We start from the raw sequence: 13098 nt of genomic DNA, 5'->3' as shown, positions 1-13098 counted from the left end.
CTTGCAGTTCTGCTGGCAGTGAGGACACTTGCAGCTATCTTCCTCCCTTGCACAAGCCCAGCCAGGGGTTAGCCAGCCAGAGCTCTCCCATGGAGACTGGGGCAGGCTTGTGCCTGTCCTCCCCCTGCAGAGCCATCACTTCCCTTGGGATAACGCTCCTCTCTCCCGCAGAGTGTGGGATGTAAATACAGGGGAAGTTCTGAACACGCTGATCCACCACAACGAGGCCGTGCTCCATCTGAGGTTCAGCAACGGGCTGATGGTGACGTGCTCCAAGGACAGGTCCATCGCCGTGTGGGACATGGCCTCCCCCACGGACATCACCCTGCGCCGCGTGCTGGTGGGACACCGCGCTGCCGTCAACGTGGTGGACTTCGACGACAAGTACATCGTGTCAGCCTCGGGGGACAGGACCATCAAGGTCAGTGGCAGAGCTCTGCTCCAGGGCCTTTCTGGTGTCTCTCAGTGAGCAGCGTCCTCTTGCTGGCTCTTGGTGACTTTGGGCACACAACTGCACTGGAATATTTTCATGGAAAAGCAAAGCCCATGTGCTGTTTGAACTCTTTGTCTCGAGATCAGTTGCTCTGTTGAATGTGGTACGTCCTGTGCCTTTTTCCAGTGGTATTTTTAATTTCACTTGGCAGTTCTGTCCAGAGATGAAATTCCTCAGCAGTGCCTTTCCTCACCATGCCTTCCCAGCAGCTCAGCCAGGCTGTGCCATGTTTAAAGGATTCAGAGGCTGGATTTGAAGGCTGTTACATACCAGAAGATTTGAGTTACCCAGAGTGCACTAATATAACAAAGGCATTTCCACCCTGCCCTCTGTGAACCAGAGCTGCCTTAGCCTGGGCCAAGAAGTTCTTGGCAATTCCATGTCCAAATCTCTGCCAGAGATCCTGCTGCACTCTGTGTTGGGAAATGAGCCACTTTATACTCTGTGTTACAATTTCAATTACAGTTCATTAAAAATGGGCAAAGTTGATTGAATCCTTTAAGGTTAAGACCAAGCTTAAAGGCCATTTGGACCTTCTCTAACTAAGAGCTTCCTAATAATTTCTTTGGTAAAAAAGTGTGAGGGTTTTCTGTTTGCTAACTCCAGTTTTAAAAACTATTTTTAATTTATGAAGTGTAATCAAGGTTTTGAAATCATTTGGAGCATTCTCTGCCACCTGAAAATATTTTAGATACAACCCCCAGCTCTTCTCAGTGCCATAGCAGTGTCTGTGCCTCTGTCCCTGCTGGGTCCCCACTGGTGCCCGGGCCCTGCTCTTGGCCTCTGAAGATGCTCTGTGGGTTTTCACTCCTCTCTGAGCCTCAGGCCCCTCTGTCTTTGAATTCCTCGTGGCTTCTCATGTGGTGCAGAAGCCCTGTTTGCTTCAGCTCTCAGGGAGTTTGTCCCGTGTCCCCAGGTGTGGAGCACCAGCACGTGCGAGTTCGTGCGGACCCTGAACGGGCACAAGCGCGGCATCGCCTGCCTGCAGTACCGGGACCGCCTCGTGGTCAGCGGCTCCTCGGACAACACCATCAGGTGGGTGCCACCGGCTGCTGGCCCTGGGATCCGGGGCCTTCTGTCCTGAAAACGGGATTTCCCTCAGTTCTGATTCCTTGGCATGGCTTGCCATGGGAGCAGATGGTTTATGAATGGGGCTTACCTCAGTGTGGGAGTAAACATTTCACAGCCCCGTGAAAGAGTGGGATGCTGAGGTTTCAGAGTGAACAAAACCTCTTATCTGCTGCTGTATCGCCTTGTCGTCTGCTGGGAGACATGGGGAAGATCATTGCTCCCTGGTTTTCTTATTTTCTGAACTTCTAATCAATGGCTTACAGAGAACAGAAACAACTCTGTTGGAATTTCCCAGAATAACACACATCTGAGCGTTACTTGCATGTGATTCTGAATGAGTACAGTAATTTTAATATGTGTACTGTAGCTGCTCTGAATGACACTTTTTTAGGCAAATGACATACCTCCCACAGCAAACCAGGCAGTAGATGCTTAACCCTGGGTGTGGGAATCAGCCTTTCTCCTGTGTTCTCCCCAGGCTCTGGGACATTGAATGTGGTGCCTGCTTAAGAGTACTCGAAGGCCATGAAGAGCTGGTTCGGTGCATCAGGTTCGACAACAAGAGGATTGTTAGTGGAGCCTACGATGGGTAGGTCTGAAAGCAGTTCCCAAAATTTAGCCTTTCTCTTGTGGGGCTCTCAGGAGTCTGCAGACCATTTCTGTGGGCTGATTGCAGGATTCCTCTCCAGAGCACTTCTGGCCTGTGCTTCTGTGACAGTGTCTGCAGTGCATTGTGGATTCATGGCAGTTGCATCCATATCCAAATTCTCCATTTCTTTCTCTGCCTGGAAAGTTACTGAAAACAATTCTGGAACTGGATTTGGCTGTAGCCTTTTATTTGAGCTCAGTGTCTGCCTGGGGTTGGTGGGCCCAGCTTCATTCCCACATTGCAGAGGGGTCTGTGTGTGCATTGTCAGCTTGTCTGTCACAGCCATCACTGGAATGGCTGCTGCAAAGAAACTCAAAACTACCTGGCTTTTACAAGCTTGAGCGTTACTATTGCTCACAGCGTGCTTGATCCTGAGGAAGTAGCTGTAGGGAAAGCCTGGCAAGCTTTCCAGGGCTTTGCATGTTATTTTCTATATTTTCATAATGTCTTTCTTCTCTTACTTTTAGGAAAATTAAAGTTTGGGACTTGCAAGCTGCTCTTGACCCTCGTGCCCCAGCAAGTACGTTATGCTTGCGTACGTTAGTGGTAAGTAAAAATTAATTAATTTGGAGTAGTCAGGGGTGTTTCAGTGCATTATTGTGGGATAGGTGGGAATGTCAGGATGGTTTATGAAGTCTAGAGTGCTTAAGAATGAAGAAAAATTTATTATCATATCCTGAATGATTTGCATTTGACCTTAAATGAAAGATCAATTTTTTCTGGTTTAAGATTCTCAGATACTCTTAAAAGAAAAAGAAATCATCATGATACTGTATCAGATCACTCTGGTTATTGGTGTTTCCCTAATATCACTGTAGGGCTGCTTTTAAATTTCCTCCTATTAAAAAAGGGGCAAGAATCTTTTGAGCCTTTGCCAAACGTTTTTCCTAACCCTTCACTTTGGAAGGAAGAGCTGGGAAGGGGGAAGGAGGCTGAGTCCAGCAGATTGCCAGAGGAGCTCTCAGCCCTTCAGAGGACAGTCACATTTAAGGCTTAAGTTGCTTAAGGTATATTTTTCTTTGTAATGAGGGCTTTGGCTTATGACAGCAGACTTAATTAAAAATAGATGGGGGAATGAATTCCTTGTTCTTTCCACCCAAATGTGTGTGTAACTTTACTTCAGGAGTCAGTTTGACAAGCCCATAGCAACTCAGAGTCCTTGACTGTAGCTGATGCATGTTCTTGGCCTTTCCAACCCCTGGAGAAGTGCTTATGTGGCTGGAAACACTTCTCCTTTTTCTTTCTCTTCACTAGTCTTGGTATAGAGATGAGATTTAACTATTCTTTTATTTAGTTTTAGTGACAAAGTTCTTGGTTTCTATGTTCTGTGGGTATTCTGTAGCTCAGGTTGGAGTTTATGATCACTCTGCTGGCTTGGGTTAGTTCTCCAATAAAGGCAGAGTCCTCACTTTAAATGTAATGAACGTGGATAAGCTGGACTAAAAGAGGGAGAGCCTTTTCTGGGCTTCTTGTGCCACTTTGAGATTTGTTGGAAGAGCTGCTGGAGCGTGTGCTCCCCTTCTTATGGCAGAGTTTGAATTCCTGGCTGCTGTTGTGTGAGTGTGAGGATCCTCTCAGCAGGGTGGAGCTGTGATGGGCTGCACAAAAACAGAGTCAGCAGAGAATTCTGCAGGAGAAGGAGCCCTGGCAGAGCATCAGTGCCATCCAGGGGCCAAAATTGCTGCTCTTTGGTGGACAGGCAGCTTCTGTCTGGAATAATCTCAGCCTGTGGCTGGGCTGGGCCCACTGAAGGAGGTTCAGGGTACAGCATTGGATTTGGGAGCCATTTTCTGTAGAGAGTTTACGTACAAAAGCAGCTTTTCTTCTATCTGTGTATAATTATGAAGGTTTTTTAGTCAGCATGGCAGAGTTTGACATGCCTTGTGTGTCCAGATCCCTGTGTGATACCAGTGCACTGCCATGTTTCCCTCTTGCCTTGCTGACTGCTTGCCTCTTGCCCACAGGAACATTCAGGACGTGTCTTTAGGCTCCAGTTTGATGAATTTCAGATCATTAGTAGTTCCCATGATGATACAATTCTGATTTGGGATTTCTTAAATGTGCCACCGAGTGCCCAGAACGAGACCCGCTCTCCATCTAGAACATACACCTACATCTCCAGATAACAGTCTGCACTTTACTGCCCTCAGAAGGTAAGGCTGCCTCATTGGCTGGGGCTGAGAAATGTCTGAAACGTTCCCTCTGCCTGCAGCTTGCTTAGTCAAACAAGCTGAGGTTTTCCTTAAGAAAGCAAAACCTTTTTATGCCACTTCTTTCCCTATCTAGTCTTTGTGTGGACATGCTCCAGCACGTCTTGTTGGCTTCTCCCTTCTGTAAACCCTCATGGTTATAATTGGGTGTTCAGGCATGTTGGAGAGAGCTGTCATGTATTCACAGCATTGCTGGGAATTGAGGAGCCTTGGTGTATGGCTCAGACATTCCAGCTGTCCCATGAAGTGGGAGCTGCTGGGAGCTCTCCATGTCCCTGCTGGCAGTGGGGAGCTCTGCAAGGAGCAGTGCAGGGATCTGAGCCTGGGGCAGGAACAGCAGCTCTGTGAAGGAGCACAAGTGGCAGGGAGAGTTCTCAGAGCTCACCAGCACAGCTCAGAGCTGTCTGAAACAGAGCCCAGAACTTGCTGGAGTTTGGTTCCCTTTCCCAGTCACTGCAGTCAGTGCTCAAAGCCCTTTGCTGGGAGTGTGGAGTCTTCTCTCTGCCAACAACTGCACTTCAAACTACACCTACCTGTGAGTGCTGGGGCTTGGAAACACAGGCACTGCCTTCCAAAGCACAGCAGCCTCTGCCAGTGCTTCCCAGGAATGGAGACACCACCGCAAGAAGGCTGGGAGCAACATTGCCCCAACAGGAAGGATTTATTTACTTTATTTGAAGTAGATAATGAGTACTTTGTTTAAACATGGTGTGGAAAGCCTTCCTGTAAGAAGGGATTTTCATGATCTCTCTGTGGATACATTTGTCCCTGCTGTGGCAATGTATTCCTCAGTTTTTTGCACTCCTGCAGGACCTCTGGCTGGCTGGGAAATCCCTTCCATTGGGGAGACACACTTTGAGGTGCTCCTGCTAAAAGATGAGTTTTCTTTCACCTCAGGAAGGGTTAGCTGCCTTCCCTGCCACCAAACTCCTTCTAAAAGCGCCAGGGCAGGCTCCTCTCTGGATCTGACACTGGGATCTGTTGGCACACTGCTTTGCAGGGTCTGAGCCAGCAGTTGGCCATTGCCAGGCTGAGCTGCCTCTCAGCATTCCTGTACTCAGGCTCTGGAATAAGGAAGAGCTGTAATGCTGTGAACATGGGCCATGTGCAGAATCCCAGCTAAACCTTCCCTTCACAGCAGGTTTTAAGAACCCTGCTTCAGGGGTAGCTTAGTGAAACTCATGGAGTGCCTCATCCTGCTTGAGGCAGGACAAGGGCACCTGGAAAAGCTGCATTTTATAAACAGTCTCCATCTGCCTTCCAGTCCTGCCTCAGTGCTTGCTTCTGTTAACTAAAAATGATAATTTGAGATGGACAAAATCTGTTTTTAAATTACAGCTTGAGCATGGGTCTTTAAAAGCCATATATAGGCTGTCTTAAGCACAAAAGAAACACAGAATCATGGACTAACCTGAACTAGAAGGGACCCACAGGATCATCAGTCCATCCCCTGGCCCTGCCCAGACCCCCAGCAATCCCCCTGTGCATCCCTGGTGTCCTGGAGCTCTGGCAGCCTCGGGGCTGTGCCCATTCCCTGGGCAGCCTGGGCAGTGCCAGCACCCTCTGGGGGAAGAAACTTCTCCCAAAATCCAGTCTGGCCCTGCCCTGGCCCAGCTCCAGCTGCTCCCTCAGGTCAAGAAATGAGGAGTTGTATAAAATTCCTTCATTTCTTGAGCAGCACCGTGCTGGTGTCATTTGGCCACGTGGCACACACGGCTCCATCTCTGGGGTTTGCCAGGGGTTCTGCTGCTCACACCTGCACGCTTGGCAGTTGAGCACAGCTCGGTCTGCCTAGCCCAGGAGGCACAGCTGGGACCACACAGCCCCCAAGTCCTGTTGTTGGTAATGACAGTGCCTTAACAGCTATTTCCTCTACTGCAGAGATGCTGTGATGTCACTTTTTGACAGGTTTGTCTGACTGCAGAATCCAAAACCCCTAAATCTACATAAAATTATGGTCAAACAGCTAATATTTCATCATGACATTTAATGAAACAGTTTTATAAGCTTTCAAACATCACAGTCTTGCGAGTTTTGAAGCAGCCCTGCACACGTTTTTACAGGCTTTGCAATGTGAGGCTCTTCAAAGTGGATCAATTTTGACAGTCCTGGCAGTTGGCTGTGAGAGTTTTATTGCTTTCTGTTGAATTCCTGTTGTTTATTGTAACATGATAAAAATTGTTACCATATGATAGTCTAATATTCTGGTATTAAGCATTAGGCCTTGGGCTGAGGGAAGGGAAGTCAAGAGTAAGTGCCTAAGGAAGTTTTAACCTTTCATGGGAATGTCATATCAGAAGGGGGAAGTTCTCCCTAGTCCATTAAAGATGCTTTTGGGAAGTGGCAGGTAAAATCAAAGTTCAGATTTAATTGCACTCAGACCTTACACTGTCTCCAAGCTGATAACAGAGCCATCAGGCTGGAAATGGGATTATCCAAGTATTTAAGGGTTTTGTCTGTTTTCCTAAAAGCTGCTCATGTATTAAAGCAGCTGAACTTGCCTCCTCTGCAGAGCTCTTCCTCTGCAGAGTGAGGAAGAAAGAACAATCCCCTGGCTGTTTTGGGTTGGGTTCAGGGACCTGAGCTGGAGGGTCCCTGGCTGTGCCCACCAGGGTGGGACTGTGTCTTTGTGAGAGGAATCTGCCTGTGGGTCACTGCCAGGGACCAGAGCCATGCAGAGCCTGGCTCTTGCTGCAGTGGGGCTCAGAGCCCAGCCCAGAGCCCTGGGGGCTGCACTGGGGAGTTCCTGGCCATTAACCCTGGCTGTCCTGCATGTGCTCTGCCCTTCCCCTCTTAGCCTGGATGCAAAGGATGCTGTGGGCCCAAGCACCTGGGGATGCAGCTTGCTCTGTGCCTCCTCTCAGTTCACTTGTCTTTTGTCTTTTTCAGGGTTCCACAGTCTTGAACTACTGGATTTTTGGCTACTACATGCCTGAAGATGATTGACAGCTAAAGTCAGAATTGGTTCTAGATGCTGTGTAGATGCAAAGCAGCACAATTCTATATCTAAATTTCTTAATCTTTCCTGCTCTCAGTGGTCGTCTTTGAATTTGCTACAAATTCACTGACTTGGAGTAGATGAGTTTCAGAAGCCTATCCTTCCCTGCTGTGAGAAATCCAAAGCTTCACATGTAAATTGTCCGTAGAAACTGAACTCTGATGGCTTGTTTTTCAGATATAAATCAGAAGTCAAGAAAGGACTTGGCCTAATTTATATTGCTTTGCACTTTTGTCTGACTTTAAAGGAAAAGAAAAAACATTCTCCAGTGAAATTTGGGTGCCAAACACATGCCCAGAATGTACAGAGCTTTGCTTTCCAGTCACCACTGTCCTTTAGGCGTTCCCCATGGCAGGTTCAGAGCCCGTTTTGTTCCATAGGTGTACGTTGGACTCTTAGAAATATTTCTGAGTTGCTCAGTAATATTTTTGGATTACAGTTTACTTGTTTCTGCACCAATAATTTCTTTTAAATTAAAGATTCCTTGTAATTCAGGCTAGGTTATCTGAACTAGTTGTATAGCACTGTCTTTTCCTTTGCCCTGTGCTCTGTACTCGCCGTCCTGCGCTTCCTGATGTTTGCTGTAGTCCCCCTCCTTCCCTGTGTGCTTCCCTCATCTCGGATACTGTGTAAGCATGTAGATACCTTGTACATACAGCAGAGCCTCTGGTGCCAGCCTCGGGGTGTCCTGACACTACACACTAACACTCAGCGTGGTGGCACTTGGCAGCAGGATGTCCGACCCCTGGCACTGGTGGTGACATGATTACCTAGACACTGTCTCTGCAAAAGGAGGTTTTCAGTATTCATTAGTTGGGGTTTTGTTTTTGTTTTGGTTTTTGTTTTGGTTATTTTTTGGGTTTTTTTTAATGGGAACTACATATTTTAAAATGTAATTTCTAAACTTTTTAAAAATTAAAAACTGTTTAATTTATGTTCTGTATCTTATATTTTTGTGCCGCGGGATTTGCAGCTGTGTGTCTCTGACACCAGTGGGGCCTCACAGCCCCTGCTGATGTCCTCGGTAGCATTAGTTTGGCTGCTCAGTGGAGAAGATACCATGGGCCAAAGTTCCATTATTTATGTTTGATTTGTGACACTTCGTGACGGTGAGAGGAGCTCGTTCCAGTCACCGCTCTGCTTCCTGTGCCAGTTCTGTGCTGGTGTCCCAGGAGGATCGCTGCGTGTCCTGGCTCCTCCGTGCTTTTGTTAGGGAGCCTCCATAGCTGCTTCTTCAGTTCTCACAGTGTCCCCTGTCGCCTGTGTGGTCACACAAACCCGCTGCGTTGTCCTGGGGCCAGGAGGAGCCATGGGGCACTGCAAAGTGGAGTTGCTGTCTCTGTGCCGCGAGCGGGGCCGGCGCGGTCCCGGCTGTGCGGGAGGGCTCGGCTGGCACGGGCTGTGCTGCCATCCCCATCTGTCTGTCTGTGCTGTTCTGTGCTGGCAGCAGCTCTTGGCTCTGTGGGGTTGTTGCCTTTCCCTGTGCAGTCCCGGGGCGGGCGGTGCCGAGGGACAGCGGGGGAGCTCGAGGTGTCACCAGCCCAGCCCCTCGCAGGGGTCACTGCAGGGGCTCCCTTCCCCACCCTCCCCCTGGTACTCCAGCTATTTATTCATCCAGATGAGCGAATGTGATGAAGTCCAGAAGAGCAAACTCGCTCCTGAGCGTCCATAAGGTCACTTTTTGGTAAGCTTGACAGTAGTTCGTGCAAGTGTCTTACTTTACCCTTCTCATCTAATAGCTTTAATATTAAACTGTTTAAAAAAGATCTGTTGCAGCCCTGAAGAAAAAGGTTCTTTGTTTCTGAAGAGCGGAGTCCTTTTTTTAAAAATGCATGTGTAAGATTTAAATTCCTGTTTTTCCTTGGGAGATAATGGTATTTGGACATGCAGTCTAAACTTCTTTGTGCTTTGTGTAACATAGCAGTGGACTTTTGTGATTGGCACCCAAGGAACTCGACTCCTGGGATTCATGGTAGTGATCCTGGCTGCACTCTGGACTTTGTTTTGCTAACCATAATTGAGCAACTGTACATTACTGCGATATTAATGTTTCAAAGCACTGGGATAGTCTAATTCTAACTTGTAATTATGTTTGCCAATTATCTGTTTGGAAAGTTGGTGTATGAACAGCTTCTTGAAACTGTTAAATTGTACAGATATTGTTCATGATCTAAAGCTTTGTACTGTGGAATGTGCTTAATAAAAAAAAGTTTGAACTTAATTTGTCACATGAATGGATGAGTGCAGAGTTTGGGTGTGAATTAAGGATGGGTTGGAGCAGCCTGGCTGGGGGGGTCCCTGCCCAATAAATGCCCTGTGGAAGGCACAGGGCATGTGGAGCCCAAACCCATCTGCCACAGCCCGGCTCCTGCTCTGGCACAGGGGGTGGCAGCTGCTGTTCCACCCTTCCCTTTCTTCAGGACAAACTGGGAGGAGCAGTGAGACCTGGTGCTGAGCTCATTCACCCATCGCAGAGGTCTGAACCCCGCTGCCTCTGCAGGAACATCACAAGGAATTTTTCTTACTCTGCCAAGAATGCAGATAGAAATTTTTAAAACACTACCCATCTCCTGGCTTGTGGAAGCAACCTCCATGCCTTGAGCTGTGCAGAGTCTTCCAGGGCTCTGACTCAGGAAAAGCTTTGCCTTGGACTTTCCTTAGCTGCTGTGCAGTGACTTCTTCAGTGCTGGGTTTGGTGGGTGTCTCTGGGAGACACTGACCTGAAAAGGTTTTGGAGGTGCCAGAAACTCTGCTATAAATATGAGCAGTTCTGGCTCAGCATTGGCAAATCCAGGCCTCAGGAATGACTCCAGTGCAGACTTCTTGTTCTCCTTGCCCCACTCCTGACTCTGGATAGGAGTTGGAAGCAGCGTTGCTGCTGTCAGGCTGAGGCTGCCCCTGGAGCTGAGTGAGTCCAATCCCCTCTGGTGCCAGGAGTGCTCTGTGGAAGCCCAGCCTGGCCGAGCTCGTGACAGGGTTCCGAAGGCCTTGCTGGATATCATTATCCAAATAAGCCACAAAAGCTCTGGGATGGATCTGCAGTGTAAACCTTGAGGTCATGCTTTAACATTCCAGCTCACCTGGGTGGCCTTTGGGTTTGGTTGTTTTGTGAGTTTTCCCTTGCAGCCTTTAAGGGCTGGCTGTAATTCCCACCAGAGACCTTCCCAGAGAGGTTGTGGAGGCCCTGCTCCCCTGGGTGCTCCCACCCATCCTGGGGGGATTGGAAGCCCCTTTGGACTCTCCCCACACTCTGCCCTGAGCATGGAGTGCCCGTGGGGCTGGGCAGTGCCCTGGGAGGGTGGGCAAGGAGGGCAGCCCTGGACTCCAGGGACCCCCACAGGCACTGGGGTCTCACTCAGGCTCAGCATCTCCTGCCAAGCCCTTCCCAAACTGCCTGTGGATGGGGCTAAAGCAGCACAATTCCAGAGGGGAAATCTCCATCCAGCCTGGCCTTGGGCACTGCCAGGGATCCAGGGGCAGCCCCAGCTGCTCTGGGCACCCTGTGCCAGGGCCTGCCCACCCTGCCAGGGAACAATTCCTCATTCCCAATCTCCCATCCAGCCCTGTCCCCTGGCACTGGGAGCCATTCCCTGTGTCCTGGCCCTCCAGCCCTTGGCAATTGTCTCTCTCCAGGTTTCCTGGGGCTCCTCCAGGCCCTGCAAGGCCACCCTGAGCTCAGCCCAAAGCTTCTCCTGTGCAGGTGAACATTCCCAGCTGTGCCAGCCTTTCCTCCCAGCAGAGCTGCTCCATCCCTCTGCTCATCCTGGAGCCTCCTCTGGCCTGGCTCCAGCAGCTCCAGCTCCTGCCTGTGCTGGGGCAGGCCTGGGGCAGCTCTGCAGGTGGGCTCTCACCTGGGCACAGGGGCAGAATCCCCCCTGTCCTGCTGCCCACACTGGGGAGATGAAGGGAAAAAAAGGACCTTTGGAAAAGACCCTTTTCTTCTCCCCATCCCAGCAGAGCTTTTGCTAAAAATCCCAGGCCAGGCCCAGTTTCCAGGATCACTCCCTGGCCTGGCTGTGCTGCCAGACACAGCTGTGCCCATCCCTGCAGTGGGATGCTGCTCTGGCACCCAGGCTCTCTGTGGCGTCTCTGTGGGCTGTCCCTGTGCCACAGTGCCAAGCACAGTCCTTGCTCAGTGACAGTGATAGGATTTGGGGCTGCCCTGCCCTACAGCTTGGCAGGGCGGGGGGATGGAACCAGCGTTGGATTCTCCAAGCTCCAGCTTTTCCCTGGATTCTTTAAACACATTTGTGCAGTGCTCTGTGGTCCTGAAACAGAACTTGAGTCACTTGTTAATCACTCACACACCAGCACCAAACTGGTCTGGGCAGTGAGTGCTCCATGGCAGAGCTCCTGCCCTCTGCAAGCTGTTCTGCAGCAGAACTGAATTCGGGGCAGGGGATAACAGAAATCAGCGGTGATTATCCAAGCCTGTAGGTAACATCATCTTGGAACACCTCTGGGCCCTGGAGCAGGATGAGGGACTGCAGAGGCCTCTCTGGTTTAGGCTGTCTGAGCTAGCTCAGTCTCCTTGAGTGTTTCTATCACCACCAAACACGTGGCACATGCCCTCTAAAATCTGTGAACAGTGACTGAAATGGTTCATTTTTGTCCTTAGTATTTCTGGGGGTTTTTAGTAATGAGACTATTTTCTAAAAAAATGTTGTAAACAGTAATTTAACAGATCAAAATCGCAACCGAACCAAAGAGAGATCCCACAGAATTTTCTTGGGCTTTGTACACGTCAGCACAGGAGCTGGGTCTATCGAGCCGGGCACCTTTTTCTTCCCTTAGGAACGGCCCCGCTGCCTTCCCTGAGCACCAGCAGCGCTGTGGGAGCGCTAATTGGGAGCGGTAATTGGGACCCGAAATTGGTTACGGCTGCCTCTGGGAAGGTTGGCGGGGACCACCCTCTCTCCCGTCTCGTCTTTCCCAGCGTCTGCTCGCGGCTGAGCCCGGCGCAGCCCCCGGCCGGATAATCCCCGTGGCAGAGGAATTCAGGGATGCTCTGTGGGGTTTCTGTATCAGCACCGCGCCCGCGGTGACCCCGCTGCCCTCGCAGGTCTCTCTCTCCCCTGATGAGCTCTGCAGGTCCTGCAGTGCCCACCCTGCAGCCCCTCGGGGGTGGATTGAGTGGGAAAAGGCACCGGGAGCGCTCTACAGACACCTCGGTGACTCCCGGGCCGGGGCTGCTCGGGGCGCGGGCAGGGCCATCCATCCCTCTGGGCCATCCCTCTGGACCATCCCTCTGGGCCATCCCTCCGGGCCATCCCTCCGGACCATCCCTCCGGACCATCCCTCCGGGCCATCCCTCCGGGCCATCCCGCTCCTTCCCAGAGCCCCGGGGCGCCCGGAGCCGCTGGCTGCCCGCGCTGTCCGCAGTCCCGGTGGCCGGCACGGCACTGGGGCTGCGCAAGGGAAGGTCCGAACAGCAGCGCCGGGCCCAGACACAAACCCGGCCCCAGAGCGGGGCTGTCCGGAGCGGGGAAGAGGAAAGAGGCGCCGGGGTTTGCCGAAAACCTTTCCTTTCCCTTGGGTACGGATGTCGCTCCGCTTTAGAGGGAGGGGGCAGCGCCTGCTCCGTCCGCCCCTCAGCGCTCCCCAGTCCCGCCCGCCGCCCCTCGGCGGAGCTCCCGTCCCTCCGTGCCCGCTCCCGGTGCCGGCTGCAGGCACGGCG

At 50.9% G+C, this 13098-nt stretch overlaps 1 protein-coding gene across 4 annotated transcripts in view; it reads left to right on the top strand.

Moving 5' to 3' along the window:
* Positions 1 to 9604, top strand: part of FBXW11 (F-box and WD repeat domain containing 11) — a 58878-nt gene extending 49274 nt beyond the window's left edge. For all 4 annotated transcript variants that reach the window (XM_084215927.1, XM_084215926.1, XM_084215924.1 and 1 more), the window contains 6 exons: positions 172 to 421; positions 1410 to 1528; positions 2043 to 2153; positions 2681 to 2759; positions 4178 to 4366; positions 7313 to 9604. In XM_084215927.1, coding sequence (XP_084072053.1) covers positions 172 to 421; positions 1410 to 1528; positions 2043 to 2153; positions 2681 to 2759; positions 4178 to 4339 — 721 coding nt within the window. In that variant the 3' untranslated portion in view covers positions 4340 to 4366; positions 7313 to 9604. The remainder of the gene's footprint in view (positions 1 to 171; positions 422 to 1409; positions 1529 to 2042; positions 2154 to 2680; positions 2760 to 4177; positions 4367 to 7312) is intronic.
* The last annotated feature ends 3494 nt before the right edge of the window (positions 9605 to 13098 follow it).

This window comes from Fringilla coelebs, assembly GCF_963513975.1.
Source record: "Fringilla coelebs genome assembly, chromosome: 15".
NCBI lineage: Eukaryota > Metazoa > Chordata > Aves > Passeriformes > Fringillidae > Fringilla > Fringilla coelebs.
The sequence above is the reverse complement of the archived record's forward strand: the minus strand, read 5'-3'. Positions and strand labels throughout refer to the sequence as shown.